At 32.1% G+C, this 23,273-nt stretch overlaps 1 protein-coding gene and 1 pseudogene across 6 annotated transcripts; both read right to left on the bottom strand.

The window, feature by feature from the left end:
• Window positions 1-1,764: 1,764 nt before the first annotated feature.
• On the bottom strand, window positions 1,765-12,979 carry LOC107940264 (subtilisin-like protease SBT4.9). Of its 6 annotated transcripts, none has more exons than XM_016873846.2 (26): window positions 11,289-12,979; window positions 10,377-10,704; window positions 8,693-8,821; window positions 8,536-8,612; window positions 8,391-8,431; window positions 8,217-8,291; window positions 8,003-8,127; window positions 7,890-7,928; window positions 7,738-7,813; window positions 7,385-7,660; window positions 6,694-6,911; window positions 6,050-6,617; window positions 5,917-5,975; window positions 5,527-5,820; window positions 5,321-5,435; window positions 5,039-5,231; window positions 4,328-4,910; window positions 3,863-4,245; window positions 3,395-3,447; window positions 3,258-3,306; window positions 3,120-3,168; window positions 2,923-2,988; window positions 2,763-2,839; window positions 2,415-2,630; window positions 2,206-2,272; window positions 1,765-2,114 (listed from the first exon to the last, which is right to left on the bottom strand). In XM_016873846.2, the coding sequence occupies exons 2-17, from the start codon at window positions 10,589-10,591 to the stop codon at window positions 4,552-4,554; spliced, it is 2,859 nt and encodes a 952-aa protein (XP_016729335.2). In that variant the 5' UTR covers window positions 10,592-10,704; window positions 11,289-12,979; the 3' UTR covers window positions 1,765-2,114; window positions 2,206-2,272; window positions 2,415-2,630; window positions 2,763-2,839; window positions 2,923-2,988; window positions 3,120-3,168; window positions 3,258-3,306; window positions 3,395-3,447; window positions 3,863-4,245; window positions 4,328-4,551. The 6 variants fall into 6 exon arrangements, with proteins under 6 accessions (XP_016729335.2, XP_016729280.2, XP_016729401.2 ...); XM_016873791.2 differs by having other exon boundaries at window positions 3,395-3,491; window positions 4,135-4,245; XM_016873912.2 differs by having other exon boundaries at window positions 2,763-2,842; window positions 4,135-4,245.
• Window positions 11,310-16,032, bottom strand: LOC107940539 (serine/threonine-protein kinase Nek5-like; annotated as a pseudogene).
• Between the last annotated feature and the right edge of the window lie 7,241 nt (window positions 16,033-23,273).

The following is a 23,273-nucleotide window of genomic DNA, read 5'->3' as shown; positions in this document are numbered from 1 at the left end:
GAAATGAACATAAACAAACAGTATTTGAGAACTCATTTTCAAAAAAAAATTGCTTTCTTTTAAACAGAGGAAAAAAAAACTTTTCAAACTAGACAAAATGGAAGATGAAATGCCCTATATATATTTGATAAATTTGGTGTCGGCCATTAACAGGCCAGCACCCAAAATTTTTTTTTACTTTTTTTCGTATATTGATACCTGCTATTGACAAGAAAAAAAGTAAAAAAAATAATTTTTTCCCACTAAAAAAGGTGGTGCTGGCCATTGGCAGGCCACCACCAAATTTTTTTTTCACTTTTTTCGTATACTGATACCTGATACTGACACGAAAAAAGTAAATTTTTTTTACTCAATGGCCGGTACCAAAAAAAATATTTTTTTTTACTTTTTTCGTATACTGATACCTTATACTGACACGAAAAAAAGTAAAAAAAATTACTGTATTGGGTGCCGGAAATTGACAGGCCAGCACCCAAAAAAATATTTTTTTTTACTTTTTTCGTATACTGATACCTGATACTGACACGAAAAAAGTAAAAAAAAATTTTACTATATTGGGTGCCGGCCATTGACAGGCCAGCACCCAAAAAAATATTTTTTTTACTTTTTTCGTATACTGATACCTGATACTGACACGAAAAAAATAAAAAGATTTTTTTTACTGTATTGGGTGCCGGCTATTGACAGGCCAGCTCCCAAAAAAATATTTTTTTTACTTTTTTTTGTACTAGGTGCCGGCCATTGACAAGCCAGTACCCAATTTTTTTTTCTTTTTCGTATATCAGTATTATACAATTTAAAAAAAATACACGGGTTCCGGCCATTAACAGGCCAAAACCCAAAATTTTTTTTAAGTCTGACACAATTGTCAGGCAATCATTGGTGCAAAATACGAGTGGATTCCGGCCATTGACAGGCCACAACTCAATTTTACTGTTCATTTCAGGTTATTTTGGTGATTGTTTTTAAACCTAAGTTATTTTTGTAAATATAATATTTTTTTGGACTATTTTGATAAAAGGGCAAATATTTTGCAAATTACTTAATTTTTTTCTTTAAATAGGTACTATGAGATTTTTTTTTATTTTTTAACTTTGAAAAGCATAAAATTCATTTTGAATAAAAAATTATTGATTATCAAATTAAATAAATAAATATGATCAAAACTTTAAGTCTCATTTCTTAAATGAATCAAATGTAATTTGTTCGATTATTATATATTAATAAAATTAAGGTAAATTACACTAATAGTCGTCCAACTATTAAAATTTTTACCATCCAGTTATGCAAAGTTTCAAAATGATCACTCAACTATCTAATTTTATTTTTTTGATCACCTAATTATCTTGGATTTTTGAGTTTTGAATGTTTAGATTTTTATGTTAACCAATTTGTGACAAAAAAGACAATTGAATAGTTGGATGACAAGAAAAAATACTTATAATTGGGTTTGTAATTTACCCATAAAATTATTATTTGTGTGCTTATTTTATTTATAATATAATTATTAATATTTATATCTAAAATAATAAGATATATGTTTGTTTATTGTTCATGTATGTTTATGAATATATTCGCGAACATTTCGTTTAACTTAAACAAATGAACGTGAACACATACAAAATTTTGATATTTTTAACGAACACGAACAAACATAAAAATAAACAAACATGAACAGATGTCCATTCGTTCAAGCACGATTCACTTATGATTCTATCCAAAATCACCTCTAAAACTCGAATTTCAATATTTGCAAAACACACAAAAAAAAAAAAAATCTTTATAGCACAATACAGCAAAAACAAGGTACCATCAGATCATTTGTTTGACATCACATGACGTATTTATGCCAGTGAAAATATTATGACCTTACCTATGTTAGATCCTTTGTATTAACTGTACAATGATTGTGCTACCTACTTCCTATTCGAAGTATTCAAAGTACAAGGAACGATCTCAGCGGGAAATATAAGCCAAGGACTCTTTACCTGCCGGTTGAATTGCCTGGAGGCAGTACTTCAGCTGCATTTAATGGAGGTGTTTGGGGTTGTGTCGTGCTACCAGCAGCCATGCCAGTGTATTGGGTGTATCAAAATTGTTCAATTCGATGCCAGCTATTTAGTCGAAAGAGTCAGGGAATATGCAAAATAATGAGCTAAAGAAAATAGTTTAATGTATCTGAGTGTGTCTCCATAGAGAGGATACATTCAATTCGCCATATGCCAGTGATGCTAACACTAGGATCCGATAAAAGCCAGTAATCGGCATCATTCTGCGTAAAGAAATCAGGAATGAGTACTCGTTACCGATTTATTGGAAGAGTGTATGGATTAAAAACGTCATCGTATGAGTATTTTGCGACGTTCAAAGGAATATGATATCTGAAAGACAACGTGTTTGTTTTCTGATCTTACAGCAAGATCTGAGGGAACAATCTTCATGATCCCGCTTACAAAGCCCTGTGAGACATGACGATCTAAGCACATGCCATTAATATATTGGCCCTGTGTTTCAACCTCTCTGCTCTCTTCCGTTACCATACTTGCTGCTGGGTTCTCATCAAGCCTGAAGTAGACGGTAAGTTTGATGGCAGACCAACACCTATCTCTTCAAATTTCTCCTCAATTTCACTAGAATAGCACAGAGAGATAAGAGGAATTATCAGGAAAGCTTACCGCTTTAGTGCTAGGACGAACATTTATCATGCCATACAACAAGATTTATATCATACCAAACTTTAATCGACAAGAAGCCGTGGTTACCTGACAAGGTAATCATCTATAGGACCCATTGAGCTTCTAAGGACAATCCGGAATCTCCTTTGGAGAGAATCATCATCCTGCTATAAAAAGAAGGGTTTGCAATTATGATCGAGCATGGACATGTAAACTGTACATTAATTCTTCAAGCCTTTGAGAATACCTCGTCAGGATCAGGGACTTCCAAAGTGGTTCCGTGCGGAGCTTTAATGGCAATCAACATTTCGTTCTAAGCAAGGCAACAAAAACAAATAGTTAACAACTGAAAGTAGAAAGCGTCCCTAGCAACGGCATTAGCAATGCCAGGCGACCTTGTACCAACTCGAAAACATTAATGAAACATTCAAGCAATAAAAAAACCTGGAAACAGGGTAAGCTCTTGATATCTTCCTCGGTAACAAAAAGGCACCTGAGACGGGGAAAGATGAAATTAAGTTGCTCTTCTGAAATCATGCAAAAACTGTAAAAATAATATCTTGAGGGTAAGTAAAGATTTACTTATTAATTTTTGTCTTCACTTAGGTCCCTCAATCTTTCTTGCATCTCTCTGTACGGTATAGAAAAATCGGTAATACTTTAGCAAACGAAATCGATTTAACTGAGGTAAGAATAACAGAAGCCGTAATCGCTTTAACCTTATTTGTCCATCTAATCTGTGTTCCTGATTATGAAGGTTTTCAACCTCTGCCTGCAAGGAATGTTACCGTTATGAAGCTCCCACTACAAACTTAACTGATACAAAACACAAGATGTTTAATCCGCCATGTTCAGGTATTGTATTATTAGTTACGTAAATTAATATGACTCAACAAAGCTGTATTCCGATAAGATAAATAGCAAAAGACGGCAAGGTGAAAACAGCACACAGATCAAACCATAACAGCTGAAGCACAAGCATGACAAGAAAAGTTATGTAGCATCTATAAATTTTCTCTAACTTGGCATGTTCTATCTCTATAATTCATTTAGGAGTGGTGGATTGTTTGTCAATGAATCATTGGATACCATTTCACCAAAATCTAGGTATCTGGTTGAATCTATTTCTAGGTTTTATTTTATAATTTTTGGATGATTGGTAAAAGGTGAACCAAAGGACGAAATACCTTGCTTCAAGGAAAGGGTAATTAACTGCTACTGAAATACTTTGCAGACTCAATTGTAGATAATTCTTGGACATCATTGATCAAGGCATACACTTGAGTTATTGTAATTACTCCTCAACGTAAAACTTAAACACTTAAGCTAAAATCAAAGATCCATTAGTAATATCTTGGGTTCTCAAAAACAATGCAGCTAATGTCTCTGCAAGTAATATCTTCCCTTCTCAAAAATCAGTTTAATGGTCAGCTAAAAGCCCAAAAAATGAAAACCTTACCATTTGCTGTCACATGTCTAACCTAATTTAATTTGCTTTTCTTTTTTCGGTGTTGCACCAATTTCCTGTTCCACCTGTCGTTTTCTTGGCACTCCAATATTACCCGGTCTCCTACAAACACAAGTATCTCAACGATTAGTTCTTGCTCAATTTTAAAGTAAGCAAAAGTAAATGGATGAAACATTGATCTTACTTTTCCCATAGATTCGTGCTCAATATAACAACAGGGCTTGATACAGTGATGCCATTGTCTTCCTTCTGTTCGCGCCATATTAATGTTGCATGTGCCAATACAAGTTGGTCTTTCAATGCCCTTGAACTTCTTACTATCACCTTAAAACACTTTCTTTCCTCAATGTTGCTAAAGTTTAACACATCTGGTTCAACCGATATGTTAATATACCCTGGAAATCCTTCTTATACTTCTTCCCCAAACCTTCTAAATGTTCTACCATGCAACCTTATTTCCGCCTTGTAGGTGCACTTGGGACAACCTACATTTGTCAATGTTCTATTAAATATGTATTCTGAAGCTTTATCCAACACCAAACTGAAATTCGGCAAGTTAAGATCCATCCCTAAGAGTTTTTCTCCTTCAATGTTTTCTTCCATTAATGCTAAATATTTCAATTCACCCTCACGGCTCAACAAATATCTTCTATACTCTTCGGGAGATATATCATATACTAAGCCTGGATTCATTGCTTTCAATGGATTAATACATCCACTTCCCATTGCTAGCACAGCTGCGCTAGAAAAGTTTATCACTGGATTTGCTGCAATTATTAAAAGAAAGTTTATCTTAAAGCTCCATAAGAATAAAAAAAAATTTCATACCAACAAACTTGTAATAGTTAAAATGGTTTTAATAAAACTAATGGATGGGAAAGAAATGTTCAATTACCACTGGTCATTATAGCTGATTTAATTCTTGCTATCCCCCAATCCTTGTGAAATGTCTTAATGTAGGATAACATACCAGCAACAACTGCATTAGCCATTGAAGTGCCACTCATCACCTGGTAATGAGCATACATATTTTGAGCATCGTATTTGCTAGCACATAAAATATCTTCTCCCGGAGCACATATATCAGGCTGCGAAAGTAGAAACCAAAATATCAATTGTATGAACACAATAAATTATGTATTCTATCAAGAGATAAAAAAGAAGAAGATATAATTACCTTTAGTACATATGGATCATATGGATTTGGGCCTTTTCCGGATATGAGGCTAACATTACAAAGGTCTCCATCTTGTTCCTCATAAACAGTCTGGTAAATTTTTGCTTTTTTTTCTCTTGATAAATAATATGATAAAAATAATATTAATATTTAATAGACATACATATAAATTATCCAAAATAATGAAACAATCTTAAAAAGTATACCTTCTGTTACTGTTGTCTATATACTTCTGAATTTTAATGCCATCTTTTCGCGTCACGTAAATAACAGGTCTATGAAGCTCATATGATCGAGAATCATATATCTGAGATAAGTACAATATTCCAGCAACATTTGCATTTAAAAGCTCTTTTATTCTCCCTTTTATTTCCTCATCACCATAAATAATTTTCCCCTTCACATCTTCTCGAATCTCCATTTTTTTCTTTTGTAGTTGAGATGTTTCAGCTTTGGATTCAACTTCTTTCCCTTTGCTTGTTCCTACAGCTTTAATAGCGCTTTTAACATATAAACAAATATTTTATTAGCGTAATTGTTATATACTAATATTAAAATTACAATATAATCTAAATAGAAATTTATAGAGCACATACTCGGACCAATGAATTAGTTCGCAATAATCTACATCTTTATCCATAAATGAACCGAACCCCTGAATTAAAAAATATATAATAAGTTAGTACCTTATCATTAAGCTAGTAATTTAATTAGATAATGATGACGTACCTTGATTTGTGTTCCACCTCCTAGCTCAACTTGTGTTATGAATCTTCCACCAGAATTACATGATCCGACCTCAATAACCCAAGGAGCTAACCCTCCCGATAGAGTGTAATAACTGTCACCATGATTACCCGAAGATGTACAAACAATTACATTTTCTTTCATTGCCAAATATCCTCCCATATTAACTGGATCACATAGATACGAAGAAATATTTGACAAATCATCAGTGTTCAAAGATACCATTATTACATCCACCTTATCCAAAGTAGCTTTCTTCATAGCATCAAGCAAAGAATTTTTTAAAACTTCAACACTTCTATCAACTGTCACCCTGTCACCAGAAACTTTGTAGGATGCTATTCTGGCAAATGGGTTTGCCCCTTGTATTTTAGAATCGGAAATTCCAGAAATATCTTTGAGCCATTTTAGTTCTGTTAAAGCTCCAGCGGCAATGGAAGCACAGGCAGTGCCATGACCATTGAGGTCTTCCGGAAAATTGAAATCAACAAATCCTGCCGCTTTAGTTAACACCTTTCCTTTGGTGTAATTTTCAATAGCCACAATCTTTCTGCATTAAATATCAATTTAAATCATCATTTTTATTATAAAAATTAAATTAGTAATAACTGAATCAAAATACATACCTTTTAAAAGGAATATTCAAGTGGTTGGATTCCAAAATAGGAATATGTTTATCTTCAAAACATTCATGATTTACATTTATACCCGAATCAATAATCGCAATTATTGATTTCGACTTTTCTTCCACTGAAATTTTTTCTTTGTCTTCAAAGCGATATTTTTCTTCTTCATCCATGATAAAATTTTGGAATTTGAACATGCATGGTGTAACTGATATCATCTGCATTAATAGAATGGTTAGTGATCCTAACAAGTAATATAAACATAATTATTCAAATTTAATTCAATATTTAACACAATTTTTTGAATTTTAATTCTAAAACTTGAAAAAACTATATTCAATATACTTTTCATTCCTATATCACTTTTCTTTTCTTTTGTGGTGAATTACAAAAGCAGGCAGGGGCGAATTCAGGGATTGGCAGGGCCCAGTCCCCTCTAAAATGAAAAAATTTCTATTTAAGCCTTTTAAAAATTTTAAATTTGTAAAAGTAAAATTATACTTTGGCGGTTTAACCCCCTAAAAATGAAAAATTTTTAATTTAATACTTCAAAAATTGTATTTTTACTATCGTAAAAATTACAAATTAATTTCAGTCCCCCTACAAAAATTTTTCAACTTCACCCCTGGAAATAGGCCACAGCTCGAACAAAGATATAATGTTATTCTTAAAAAATAACTACAATATTTACCTCATTTCCATAAATGTTTGTTGAGCTGCAACATGTTAAATTTTGGTTCCCTTTCTCACTGTCAATGGCTTTAGCCGTGTTTGAGCTTGAACCAGCAACACCCACTTTGCATGTGTCAAACCTTGGGTTCCATGGAAACCTTGTATTTGATGTCTGGTTCGATGGGTGAAGATCATTTCTGGTGTTTTGGATTAACTCGAACCTGTTATAGGGCAGTCTGGTTCCAAGGTATTCATGCCATAGCTGAGTTTTTTGAATATCAGCTTCCATTATGGCCTATATACGATATAAATGTTACAATGGTTATTATCGAGTAAATAATTTTTGAAGAAGATTTAGGATGTTTATATTACCTTTTTGGGATATTCAACGACCTCTAGAGGGCGTGGGATATGTAGTTTTCTGAAAGGGATCTTGAACGGCAACGACCTGTGATGTAAAAGAAAAATGATATGAAATCCAACCTTTCCATGATTTCTGCATGCATAGTCTCGAACCGGCTTACATGATAGGTGACGATGATACATGTCCTCTAACAGCAGCACTACATTAGGTACGATGAACGGTCAGATAAATAATATAGCTAAAACATGAAATGAAACAATGTGACGGACCAACCTGATCAGTTCGGCTTCTGTATTTAACTTTTGATTATCAGGCAAAAGTGTCAAAATCTTTGATCCTAAAGTGCTTGGTACAAAGAGTTGATCACTTTTCACAGCATTTCTTTCAGTTTCTTCCGGCTGAAGATATTGTAAAATGCCGTCTCATTGAATGCATATAATATATATAAGTTCATGAACCGAGTTCTATAGATGAAATGAAGTCTCACCGTCAATTCCTTCTCAAGTCTTAGTGCCTCCGCTAGAAGCCGTTCCTCATCGACAAAGGGAAGCTTGCATATGCCCTTAACAAGAAGAGTTCATGCAAAAAATTCATGCATTAATAACTGATTCTATAATAATGGGAACCATATTAGCAAGGACATATGTTTTGAGCAACCAACCTGCCATGCATGGCGCTTTCCATCCATGTCGATTTCGAGATCTAAGAAAAATGTAGGGTAAGAAAAGAGAAAACATGTTGTGAATCTGTAATAGGAACACATATACCAGCACCACAAGATCCATAACCCAGAAAACGGGACTAACCTGTAGGATAGAAGTCAATGATTTGGGAATCGGCATCGGTGATAAGTTTTGCATACAGTTTCGGAAGTGCATGAGCACTGCATAAAACCAATAACATATTACGAAAACCGAAATATCGGAAGTTAGTATCCAAATAAGAAGAGGTAATAGGGTATACCTTCTGGGTGGCAATACACTCATTAGTTGATCAAAGGGCTTAAAAGGCTGACCCTTCTGGAACTTTACACTCACTTGAGAAAGACCCTTCATGTCTGATGAAAATGGAGCATAGTAGTAGGGATAATACCTAACATTTTAATGGATCTCTCGTCACGTAGCAATACTAATTCTAGAACATATGTATGTATGTATGTAATGAATTCCAGTAGAATGGAAATTCCAGATAGCTAACCGGGACCAAGATGGTACACCAAAGAAATAGTATAAAAGTAATCATGGAATGGATGTATGTATGCATGACACCAAAGAAATAGTATAAAAGCAATCAGATAGCTAACTATCAGTGTACTCAGAGCATGTATGTATGTATGTAACGAATGCCACTAGAATGGAAAATTCAGATAGCTAACCAAGACCAGAATGGCACACCAGGGAAATAGTATAAAAGCACCCATAGTTAGAACCTAAGAGTACTCAGAGCATGTATGAATCTATGTATGACACCATATATGTATGTATTGAATTCCACTAGAAAGGAAAATTCAGATGGCGAACAGGGACTAGGATGGTACACCAGAGATAGTATAAAAGCACCCATAGTAGACCCTCAGAGTACTCAGAGCATGTATGTATGACACCATCTATATAAGTATGCATGACACCGATTGCATATGTATGTATCGAATTCCACTAGAATGGATATTAATGTTATTATACCATTTTTCCTATTCAACATTTCCAAATTCACTAAGGATAAAATGGCAATAGTTAGCATAGGAAAAGCAAAATGCAAGTGATCCCTGAAACCAAATAGGAAAAGTATAAATTTAACTCAGATTCCTTAAGCAAAATGGCCTAGTTGCAAGTTTGACAAGACTCGTTTTCAAATAATGAGTCAGGACAAATTTTCACCCAAAATAGTGAATAGAGTTCTTTGTAAGGAATGTAATTTCAGTAATAAATCACAACATTTAGTATCTATGTGAAACTTAATGATATTTCTACAACCAGAAGGTCTAACGTAACGAATAAATGACTATAGTAGCAACTTCTTCGGTCCTCAAACAGTGAGCTGCATCTTTGACAAAATGAATTTAAAAGCAAATCACAAAAGGTTCCACCTAGAATTGGGGAAAAAAATAGAAAAAAAGTTCATTATAGATAAATAACACATATTTCCTTTGCCATAATCAAATTGATTACATACATTATAACCATTTTATGGATACGGGAGTTCATGAAAAGGGTGGGACAAAGTAAGGAATTCTACTGCAGTTAATTTTTTATTATGTAATGACCAAATTCAGACCATACAAAAACACCTAGGATATGAATTTTAATAAAAGATTAGGTATTTGAACAGCGAGCTTCATTTTTCTCTTCCTACAATGCTTCACGTATTAAACACAGAGCAAGGTTTAATTCATCAAAACCAAAAATCTCTAATAAGTAAACCCATACTAAATAAGGTTTCCACAGTATCAAAAACCTACTAAATTAAACAACAAAGTGATGCACACTTCAAAATGGGTATTCGAAAAAACAGTCCCAAAACAGAATGTTTCAGTCCAAGATCTAAATTCACTAAAACCCACATACCTAAACATAATAAAATAAACAATCTTTCATTGGAATAACAAATCCCGGAAAATGATTATAAAAGGGGAAAAAATGAAGCGTACATTGCGAGAGATCTCCTCAGTGGCAACAATGGCAGCCTTTTGAAGATCTGAGAGAACGGAGAAGGCAGAGAACCCCAACCGCCCCATCCTCCACCATTTGGCGCTGTAGTTGAAGCCGGTAATTGCTCCTCCGTTTTGAGTTCTTCTTCTTTTCCTAGTTCTTCCTTTTCTGAAGATACTAATTGTTGTGGTGGTGGGTTCTTGGCATCTTCCATTTTTTTTTCTTTGCTTTCGTATAAAAGAACAAATTGGCAGAGAGGACTGCTATCGAGAATGTAGAGAAGGGAATGGAAAATGTCTTACGGATTCCAAATCGGACTCAATCTGCCTGTTTTTAGAATTTAAAGTAAGCTCGAATAAAACAATATCTAAATACAATGAGTTTCAATTTTAAAAAACCATAAAACATAGCCCTATAAAAAAAGTAACTTAAAGACATATAAAACAATAAATATAACAACTCAAACAACGGTGCACATTTTGGGACCGCCGGTCATCTTCCCCGATGAACCAATAACCACCACCTTTTTTCTGGTAAAGTATTGAAATGGTTACTGTTGCTTGCTATTTTGGTTACTAAATTTTTAATTTTTTCAATTTAGTTGAAATTTAATGATTAGTCACCATCTTATTAATAAAAAAACTTCTAAACTGTTCAATTAAGTCCTTATAAATAAAAGTGAAAGCAGGTAACAATGTCCATACTAGATACTACAATTATTGTTAAAAAAAATTCTCTTATTTGTAATAAAGTATTGTCGACTATGTACAACAACAAAATGCATTCGAAAGAATAATAATATGAGGTGAAAAATATATGACCTAATTGTTGTATGTTTAAAAAATCAAATGGAAGTGAAAGGAGAGGAGCAGCTCTAACAATGTGAATGGGCAAGGGAAATGAAAACTTACCTCATGAAGAAGAAGAATATTTCATGAACTTCGTCCGCTATCCTCGATCATCAGTCCTTTAAGACTCTTGGCTAACCAGATAGCAGTCTCCCTTGGGGACACCTTATGTTTCCCGAATGGTTTCAAAACAACCGAGAGCTCTTCCAATCTGTTCTGTTGTAATAACTCTGCGGATAATTCCAGAAGCCATTCGAGTGCCTCTGCTCTTTGCCTGAAAGACTTGATATCCAACATTTCCCTTGCTGGTGTCTCTTCTTCTGTTAGAGAAGAGCTTGGCTTCGTAGGGTCTGGTGAATCCAGTTTTGGAGATGAAGAAATGGAGTTCCTGACATCCATTTCTTTAATGCCAGGATAATCTGGAACATTTGATGACTTGAGGTTCATTGGCCTTGTCACGTTTCTTGTGTCTAATTCATCCCTCACAACATTTATGAGTTTCCCAACATCCACATTTTGGACACCTGTATCTACTTTTTCCATCACTGGCTGCTCATTGCCAACTCGGAAGCTACTGTGCCTTATAACATGTATAACATTATCAAATGCCGGAGAACGTTATGTTGTGGTTGGATTTGTTTCTTTATCTGGCTGTGAATTATTCTGGATAGATGAAATTGGTGAGGCAATGCAAGATGTAGATTCTACCATGGATGAGAGAAGCTCCATTACAGTGAACTTGTCATCACCACTGGATGTTGAAGAAAGATTTTTAATGGAGCATTGTATCATGTCGACTACAAGGTCAGCTTGCCACAGTTTCATCCGAATGGAGCATTGTATCATTACTCGAGCTGCTTATCTGACAATCTTCTCCTGTAGTTTGCCCACTTACAAGGGCATCTTCCCCAACACCCAACCTGATTATAGGGGCATCATCCCTGCTACTTGGCCCGCTTGAAGGGGCATCATCCCTACTAGTTGGCCGGCTTATAGACACATCCCTGCTATTTGTCCCGCTTAAAGGAGCATCATCCGTACTAACTGTCCTGCTTACAGCACTAGCATCTTTATGAACAGATATTTCTTCAGAATTCAGGAGCGGAAGATCCAAGAGGGCACTTAAACCGACTTTTTCATTAGCTGATGCAAAATGCAGAAGATCCTGGGTTGGAACAGATTCTTCAGTTGAACACATGACAGATTCATGATCTTGCCCAAGGCTTTCTCTTTCAGGTATCTTTGATTGCAGAGAAGCGAGTGAGCTAGATGCTGGATGCAATTCCAAGCTCTTTATGCCAGTGGTTATCTCATGATCATGTGTCTGTTCTGTCATGTCAATAAAAGAGGTTGTTGCATGGTCACAAATCTCAAATGCTTGAATTGAGATCGAAGATGAGACAGGGTTGTTGCTATCTGTTTCCACCCCTTTGCTAGCTCCAGTCGGAGCTATCTCAACCTCTTGTGTGACCTCCATGGAAACATTTGTATGGCAGGGCAGTTGACATGGAATCACTGCCCGGGTTTATCTCTGTTGATCCTAACTTTGGCATGTTAAGTGCTCCATCTGAAGTATCAGTTCCTGCATGCTTCATTCTTCCCATAACTGATGATATTCTTGCAACATTGGAAGGAGGAGTTCTTAGCCGAGGATTAGAAGATAGTCCATCTTCAGCAACATGCCTCCCAGGCACAGGGGGAGGAATCCCTTCATGTCTAGGTTTAGTCTTCGGGGAGAATTCGATTAAATGTGACTGGAGAGAAAAAAAAAACACTTGCAAAATAAGTGAATACACCAATAATGAATGAAATTAATAATAGAACAGTCAAGCCCAAGACATACCTGGTGCTTCAAATGGTGGGATCCTGGTATCCTTCTTGCCGAATCTAACGGTAATTTCGCTGAAGCAGAAGTCATGGTATCTGCATTAGATTTTGAAACAAGTGTTGATGCCGGCGGTTTGAGAACTTTGGGTGATGCCTCTACATTATTTCTTTGAGTCAAGCCACCTACAGCTATTGCACGGCTACCTCTCATTGGGGAACCGTTTTCTCTTACTTTCCCTTCTTTCAAAGCCATCATTATACTTTTGATGGTTTTTGGTTGCTTTAACTGAACATTAGATCCCTGTTCTGCATGAGAAGGTTTTCTCGTACCATTTTCATCAACTTTGCCAGAGAAAATAACGGGGCCATTCTCCTCTTCTCTCGGTGGGTGAGGCTCAGTCCCTTCATCATCATTAGAAATTGAATCTGTGTCAGTGGCCTTACTATTACTATTTGAAACCATAGTGCCAGTGTTTCTGTCACTTGAAGGTAAACTATCTTAATCACTACATGAACTATTACTATTCTGACTCTCAGCCATATTTTTCCTATTATCTCGACCAGAAGAAATATGCTTATCCAGGGAACAATTCGTTGGACAGCTGAAGGATGGACGATACTGATCAACATATGGCTGCAAATAAAGGATGCTTCAAAAGTTCCGATGCCTAAACAAGGTGAAAATTCAAATTGTTATGTTGAATCCTCCATGTGGAGAATTCTTAGAGCTGGCGAAAAGAAATGCTTACACTGGGTCGGTGCTCTGGATTCTTTCTTAGCATGCCCTTGATAAGTGTTTTCCTACATGTGTAACATTAAGAAAAGCTTATATCACTACACAGATACAGATTACCTAGTCCCTTGGGATTTTAAAGTTTCCATGAAACTAGTTTCAAATTTCATACATTAGTAAGACAGAGTTTGATTTAAAAGATTTGCACATTATCCAAATATAAAAAAAAATATATAAAAGAAGATAGATAACTAGGACAATGAAGAGATATTAAGGCATTAAAAAGTTCAGTAGGAGTTTGAAAAATCATGATATCATGAAAACATAACGGCGAGCTCTAAAATGAGCATTAAGACTTACAAAGATGGAGAGTAGCAAGAAGGCAAATGCCCGATAGCGGAACGATTTATCTTGCTTATCAACCCTGCCATGTCCTAGAACAAGAATTTGGATAGAAATTAGCTGAATTAGATTTGTATAATTTACATGGTTACCGGAGGCAAAAAGTATCAGTCTTAGAAAAATTCCTAAGGACATAGCATCAATCTAGACAAATAGACAACAAATACTTTGAAAACATTGCCTAAACGAGAGAAACATAGAACACAAACTTTATAACAGTTGGCTGAAAAATCCAATAAAAGATAAAAGTAAGAAAAAGAACTTATAAATTACGATTTCCTAGTTCAACATGTTAACTAATGAAATACATGCTACTTGCCAGAATAGGTTATAAAATAAGGCAAAGATTCAACCAATAGAACTGTAAGAACTCTTACAAAAGCTTTAAAAGCAGGGCGATGAGCAGCCATCTCATAAATACAGCAACCTGTTCAAGAAGAAGCAATTTAGAAAAAAAAAAAGAAAAAGGAAAAAAGAAAGATCTGCACATATCAAATGCATACTCATTAAAAGGCATACCCAGAGACCAGATATCAGACTTGAAACCATAAGGAATATCTGCAAGCAATTCAGGACACATGTAATTGGGCGTTCCAACCACCTGAGCCATGTACAAAACAATTAATAACTTGCACTGGAACCTGGCACATTCATGCAAGGAAGAATAACCGCAAAAATGGAAAATGATATCAAATGCAAATGACTACAAAATATAACTCAATAGATATTGTTATGGAAGAAAAATGAAGTTAAATACTGTATGTATTCTTCATTTCAGAGTATTTGGGTCATCCATCACTCAGTCTGAAACACTTGGGTATCAACAGTATCTTTCTTCTTCTTCTTTTTTAGTTCTTTACTTAAAAAGTGATTGTTTAGTTAAATTCGCAGTCTTATTACAACTCTCACTTGACAATTTAGTAACAATTTATCCTTAGCAGATAAGATTAAAATTAGAACGAAGTTTAATTGCAAGCTATGGCAGACATTATGCTTGTTCAATTTGATGCTTCTTATTATTACTATATCAGTTCCTCGGCATATTAAAATGAGAGAGCAACCTTGATAGGATGGAACATGTACTGAACAAGCTACTTTATGAGTACTATGCTACCATGAAAGGTCTTTCAGAAAATATACAGCAGCATTGAGGCATGTGCAAACAGACACAAAATCTCTTATTTTGAGCTAAATAGGATTAGCTTATCAACCAAGTGTAGGAAGAAAAGGAAGAGAAAACAATAGCGAAAGAAAAACTCTTTCCCATCCTTGGAGATGGTTGAAAAAGATTTTCTAGAGAAAAGGGTTATTAAAGATCATTTAACATATTACATACCCAAGAAGCCAAATCATCTGCCTTCAGAGTTTTGGCAAGCCCAAAATCCCCTAAACCAGTACAGATCAGAAAGAAAGTATAAGATAATGATCCCAACATATGCAACCAAGTAGAATATCAAATATAACTCAATGATGACAAAAAAAAATGGAAAAAGATAGAGAACATGTAAGAAACCAATAAGAAAAGCAAGAAGACAAACTCACCAAGGCGTACATCTTGATCTTTGGTAAGAAAGATGTTGGAGCACTACCAAGAGAGTGCAATAAATCAGTCCATAAATAATTTTGTGATAGAAAGACTAATCCAATTTTACACACATACCTTCAGGTCGCGATGCAGAACAAAATTTGAATGCAAATATTCAACTGCCAGAAGCAGCTGTGCGAACCATTGCAAAGTTTCTGTACAGTGTTCATGATCATCATTTTTAACTGTTAGTCGTAACTCAGGAAACTAACCCTAAACCTAGTGTTCATGATCATCATTTTTAACTGTACAGTGTTCATGATCATCAATAACCGGATTCTTAACTTCAATACCAATCCTCTTTGCCTTTCATTGCTGTTGGTGAGTTTCTAAAAGTTGCTCTCTTTCACAACACTCAATAGCAGGAAATTTTAAAATTAAAAAAAAAAGAGCGAAATTTCTTTTTTCAGTTACGAATTTTGTAAAAAGAGAGAGTTGATTAAAATAAATGGACCGTCCGATTTCATCCGAAAGCTGCTATTGGGTGGATCTATATTATCTATTCTTTTTATTATTAAAACTAGTAAAGTTGGTACTATGGATCAAGTGGACATCAATTCTATTAGTAAATTATGAAAATATTTTTTCAATTAAAATAAATAATATTATATTTGAGATATTTTAAATTTTCACTTTATGTTTAAGGGTGCTTTAGTCTTTTTATTTTAAAAAAAGTGAATAATATATATATATGGTAGGATTTAAATTGCATTAGAAAAAATTTTAATTTATCTCTCAACTAAAATTTTATTGGGTTGTTGTCACAGGTCAACCAGACTTTCGAGAATACCTTTCGTAATATCGTACATATATCATGTGTTATTATGATAAAATAGATTCAAACCAAACATTTCATTATTTATTATATATTATATTTTTTGAATAAATAGAACTACTCATAGCTACTTCCCAACCCATAAATAGGAGAACATGGGTCCTCCTACATTAGCAACAATTCTCATATCAATCGTATTAAAACTTAATTATATTTTTTTAAACACACATTTATGTTCTAAATCTGTAATTTTTACAAGCATAAATCTTTTAATGCTACTAGTGAATCGAGCATAAATTTATCTGAATAAGAATAGTTAAAATTTTATTTTTTACAAAGAAAATTCTTTTATTTTGAGAATTTTTTTATAACTTTTATATTGAAAATGAAAGAAAAAATATTATTTGTTTCATTTGTTTTTTATATTATTTTATAAACATTTTTTATTGATAACTTTGTTTTTTAATCACGTCATCATGTACCATAATTTAATATAATTAAAAAAATAAATTGATTAAAAATTTAAAATTAATTTAATTATTTAATTTTATCGTTGAATTGTAATGTAAAGCACAATTACCTACAAAAGAAAATTGATCATTTACGCTTGATACGGTTTAAATCAATACTCAACTCTAAAACATTAATTTTTATTTATGAATAGTTAAATTTAAAGTTAAAGTTAAAATTAAAATATTTTATTGGGTAAATAAATGTAATCCAATGACCTTAAATAACTTTATTTTTTATATTGAATCAATTTACATTTATTTTATTATTTGGGAGTATGATTGATATTTCAGAAGAAGCTTGTGGAATATGCTAGACTCTGCGCCGACAGAACCAGCTGGCTGGGACTCAATAATTAATATAATTATTATTTTTCTTTAAAAAATTCTCTTTCATGTTATTATTTTTACTTTTTGGATTTTAATAAGGGCAAAACAAAGGCTCATAATTATTTATTGATTTTTTTACATTTAATGTCATCATTTATTTCTATTACTATAATGATGTACTACTATTTTTCAATTTGTTTACCTTATTTAGTTGAATATGGAGCATTGAATTTTTATTTATTTGATAAAAATTATTTAAATATTTATAAAAACATGTAAATATCAATATAATTTATTTTATTTTAAATAATAAAATAAATTTTTGAGTTTAACAAATGGAACTCTCATCTTGCTTGGGGAATTTTTTTACTATTTACATCTAATTTAATTAACTTTTGAATACCTCTAATTTTGCAATATTAAGAGGTAAAAGATGGGCTTGACCGGATTTGAGTCGGTGTCAAACGAATACCTAATAAGAATTTTAACCATCACTTCACACAAATAACATATATTATTTTGTTACATAAATTATATCATTTGTAAAATGTTAAATTTTTAAATAAATATAATTTAAAAAAATTCATTAATAAATAAGGAATACTTGGCTTGATTAAGTCTTATAAATACTTTTTTTAACTATCTCATTGTAGGTTTTGATCATATCTACTCTTTTGATACATTGGTTAGAAATATTTATAACCCCTCTCCAACCCATAAATAGAAAGATAATACGTTTTAGCGCACTCGGACCTACGTCCTCCTACATTGACAACAATACTCATATCAGTTGAGCTAATACTCAATCTACCATTTTTTTAATACACAAAAAAAATAATTGTTGATACTAATGGCTTTTGCTAAATAGTGCATTTGGTTGTTTTTTTAAAAATTAATTATTCATTGTTTTCATTCAATAGGATATTCTATTATATCAACTGATAAATATCAAAATTATACATAAATGATGATTTGACATAAAAATTGATATATGAATTTTAATTTGATGCAATTATACACATGAAACTTTGATTGTGATTTAAATGTATATATGAAACTTTAATTTTGATTCAATCATACACATTTAAAGAAATAACTGCATCAATTTATTTTTATATTCGATAAATATAATTATTTCTATATGCAATATGTAAACATAAAATGATGTTATATCAATAATTTTGTTAATAATTTGTGAGAATTAAATTAAATCAAAATTTATGTATAAAACTATATGTTAGACTAAAGTTTTGTATAGTTTTGAGATTTATCCTATTTATGAATAATAACTTTAAAATACACTTTTAAAACATTTGTTATTAGAATCAACAGAGCGAGATGGTCTAACCGATTAAATCATCGTTTGTCCGATCAGTCCGATCAATTTATTCGATTCTAATTAAATAAATTATTAATTTTTTTATAAAAATAAAATATATTAAAAATTATAAAATTCAGATCAATTGATTCAACTGATTCACGAGTAAACCGAAATTTTTCCTATCCCAACCTTTTATTATAAAATTATTATTTAAAAAAAACTTAAAAATTAAGGATGAAACAAAAAAGAGTTTGACCCCAGCTCTCAGCAAGTTGTAGAAATCCCAATGAGTTGACAAAATTGGAAACAATGATTGATTGGGGTATTTACATAAAAATCCAAAAAATGAAAATAAAAAGTAAATAATTGAAATTGAAAGCTCATATTGTACCACTGATTGAAAATGCAACTATTGTTTAAGCCCATGTGCTTTGCCTCCCCTCCATTACCTAACTTGTGTTTTTTTTTTTCTAAATTTTATTTTGATTTAAATCTCCGTTATTTAGATTTAATTAGGCTTAATTTCAGATATATTTTAGCATTCAGCAATCAATAGGGGAGAAGTTAGAATTTTTTTTATAAAAGCTAAAAGTAAATTTCATTATTGTATTGACTTATATCATTATGATTTTTAGAATGATTAAATCAGAATTCAAGCATCTTTCAAGAAGCCATGTTATAATTTTACCATGTATTAACTTATAATTTTATGAACTTTTAGGGGTCTAAAGAAAAAATTTCCTATTTTGGGAGAGCCTCTCTCCCCTCACCCTTGATAATCGGTCCGTTGTTTGTTATAACATTTAATTTTGATTATAGTTATTCAAATAAATATTATTCGTGATTATAGTATTTTTTATTGGGCCAATGAAACCCTAATTTTATACGTTTAATTGGTAAACTATACTAATTAGTGAACAAAACATGTAATTAAATAATTTTAAGATAAACTATACTAATCTCATTAAACTATTAGTAAAATTATGTTTTAGTCACTCGACTTTAAAAAAGTTATAATCATTGAAAATTTTGAAAATTTTCATTTAAGTCGTTAGATGTTAAAATCGTTGTTATTCGACTTTTTTATTTGCACCGCTTACACCAATAGAAAGCTCTCATTCCATATCTCTAAAACTGTCTTTCAAATCAACTTAGATCTAAGGTATGTTTTTATACTCGTCGATGGGTACTGATTCACCATACAAATCACCAAATCATCACTTGGAGCTAGCTAACCGAACTTAAAAAAAAAACTCACCTTTTCTTGCCGAGACCACCTCTCGCGGCGGAGCCTCGGCGTTGGTGGCCTACGGTGGTGCCAGACAGGGAAGATGGGGAAGAGAACTGAGAGTTCTCTGTTTCTTTTTTAAAATGGAATGAGAATAATTTTTTTTCTTTTGTTTTTTGCTATTTATATAGGCCACCATACGGCGCCGTTTTGGATTGGAGTGTTATGACCAAAATAACTCCGTTTTGCCTAATAACCGAAAACCCGAGCCGATGGACCCCAAAGATCCGCGTGTTTTGGACTTAGGGTCTATTTGCCCTTTCAGTCCTTCTGCTTCTGGGCTTCCCTCCAATCTGCTCCCTGTTTTAGTTTTTTTTCTTTTTTTAACTTTTCTCCCCTGGGATTTTGCTTTGTTTTCATTTTAGTCCCGTTTTTTATTGTCTTATTATTTTTATTTTTTTCAAAAAATTAATTAGTTTTATTATCATTATTATTGCTTTTATTTTTATTATTTGCCTTATTATTATTTACCCATTTGTACTGTTTTTAGATTATGTTATATATACATACTTACATTTTTATACATTTTATAATTTATATATGTTTATATACAGTCATATTTTTATAATATGTGTACTCATATAATTTTCCAAGTTTACTTACATATGTATATCTACTTAGATGTATATTATTTATACTTTATACTTTAATATACGAATACACATTTTATTTTTATGAATATATATACACATTTATCTTTTATTATTTTATGTATATAGCTGCACGTCTATATATATATTTTAATTTTCATAAATACATACTTATATACATTATATCTTATACCTTATATTATTTATATATATCTTTATATACGTATTTTTAATTTCCATATCTATATACTTTATATCTTATTTATTTATATATCCTTGTATACATATATTTTTATATATTTTATAATGCATATATGCACATAATATATATGTACGTTTTTTATTTTTATAAAAACATATACATATACCTACCTTTATATTTTATATATTTCATAACTTTATACATATACATAAATGTACACATACATATTTACATATATTTTTACGTACATAGATTTTTCACATTTTCATAATTTTATGTGTAAGACCTAAATTTTGCCCGGGCCCAACTAAGCCTAAAGCCCAAACCCATTACAAGCCCAAGTCACTAACCCAAATCCCAGCCTAACCCTAAGCAGTGGGTAACAGCAGATTGGCGCCGCACGTTGTCCTCACGTTGCAGCAACCGCCCATCACCCACGTCGCTTCACCCACGATTAGTAGTTGCGCCGATTCCACCTGCAAATGATGAATAGCAATACAACAAATAAAAAGAGGCTAGAATAGCAGAAGGGGGGGAGGAAAAGAGAAAAAACTTTAAAAAAAAAAAGCGAATAGGATTTTTTAGATTGAAACAAGAAATAGAGAAAGAAATCAGGGTACAACGAAATACAAAAACAAAAATAATAAGAATACAGCAGTTGATTTTGAAGGTGATTTTCTTTGTATTTTATTTATTTATTTCTTTGATTCTCTGTTTTTGTGCAAAAACAAAAAAAAAAAGAAAAAGAAAAGGACGGAACTTACTTGAATCGGAGTCGGCGGCGGAGTTTTGACGGCGGCGACGTGGTGGTAGCTAGGGCTTTAAAGAAAACCTAGCAGATTTCCCTTTTCTTTCCTCTGTTGTTTTAAAAAAGAATAAAAGAAGATGAAACCATTCTTGCGCCTATTGCTGCTGTAGAATAGGGCTTTAATTTGAGATTGAAAAGGGTTTTAAGCACTGATGGGTTATTTACGTTTTTAATCCTTCCATTTTATCCCATCATTTCAAAATCATTATGGTTTGTTTTCAAATTTTTCCATGAAATGTTGAATTTGTTTTATTTTAATCCATTGCTGCGCGGAGTTTTGGACGGAAGGATTAATTTCACTTTCGGTCCTCCACTGTTAACTGTGTGTTCTATTTGATCCATTAGTGTTTTGTTTATTTCAGATTTACCTCTGAAACTTCAATTATTTTCAATTTAATCCATAATCTTTCATTTTAAGTTTTTTTTAGTTTATTTTATTAATATAGTTGTTATTATTATTATTATATTATTATTATTATATATTATATATTTTTATTATACCTACATATATACACGCATATGTATGTTAATGTACCTATATGTATATATTTTAAAACGTTTTTTAAAAATACATATATATATTTTATATTTTATTATTATTTTATTTTCTTAGTTTTTATGTATATATATATGTACGCATATACATTTATATTTTTTTACACTTTCCATATTTTATAATCCACATATATATACATTTTGTTATATAATATACATATATATATGTATATATATTTATACACTATTCAAAATTATTATAAATATATTTTTCGTATTTTTTATATACATATATTTTTATATTTTCATAATTTACTAATATATTGTACTTATGCATTTTTTTATTTTTGTAAATACATGTACATGTTTATATTTTATTTTATTTTCATAATTTTTGTTTACATGTATATATACATGTATTGACATTTTATAATGCATATACACATATAGTTTAAATTAAAGTATTGGTTTCTTGTTATGCATTAACATTTTATCATACTTTTAAAGAAAAATATATTTTGGTTTCGTCAAAGTATTAAAATCGTTTTTTTTTTAATTTTAAATATTTGACATTCATGGTTCTCGAGAAAGATCGTGTCCTAACTTACTGGATTGTGATCATTTTTCGAGGAATTTAGGAAGTCAAGTATTTATTTTGCAATAAATTCACAATCTTCAAATAAAAGCTTATTCTCGGGAATCCAAAAATGCCGGGTCCTAACTTATTGGTCATGACATTTTATTTTCTCGAAATAAGAATTTTTAAAATCAAGAGATAAACTTGATTTTGAAGATTAAAAAATATTGTGCCTTAACTCACTGGGTGTGATGTTTTATTTATTTGAAATTAGGATGACTTATTTTTTTTAATTCATTCACATGTTAAAACGTTTTCTTTTAAAATCTTTTTAAATTTTCGACACTAAGATATTAAATAATCAATTTGGTACCGATTTGGGCGTTACGAGGGTGCTAATCCTTCCTCGTGCGTAACTGACTCCCGAGCCTGTTTTCTCAAAGTTCGTAGACCAAAATCATTTTTTAAGGTGAACCGATCACACCTCAATCAAGGATCGGTGGCGACCCCAATTTTTGTTTTTAAAGTCGATAACTTATTTTTGTTTTTCAAAAAAATGGTTTCGACAGCTTGACGACTCCACAGGGGAGCTTAGAGGGTCGAGCC

This window comes from Gossypium hirsutum, chromosome D13 (genome assembly GCF_007990345.1).
Source record: "Gossypium hirsutum isolate 1008001.06 chromosome D13, Gossypium_hirsutum_v2.1, whole genome shotgun sequence".
Lineage (NCBI taxonomy): Eukaryota > Viridiplantae > Streptophyta > Magnoliopsida > Malvales > Malvaceae > Gossypium > Gossypium hirsutum.
Note: the sequence above shows the minus strand (reverse complement) of the source record. Positions and strands in the feature narration are given on the sequence as shown.

What these genes read in the sequence shown, in the direction of transcription:
- LOC107940264 (XM_041109608.1), bottom strand. Translation starts at nt 10,591, where the DNA reads ATGGAAGATGCCAAGAACCCACCACCACAACAATTAGTATCTTCAGAA. An exon ending in ACAGAAGCCGAACTGATCAG is followed by an intron (nt 7,929 to 8,002) that starts GTTGGTCCGTCA and finishes TACCTAATGTAG; the next exon opens with TGCTGCTGTTAGAGGACATG. An exon ending in TTGAATATTCCTTTTAAAAG is followed by an intron (nt 6,618 to 6,693) that starts GTATGTATTTTG and finishes TATTTAATGCAG; the next exon opens with AAAGATTGTGGCTATTGAAA.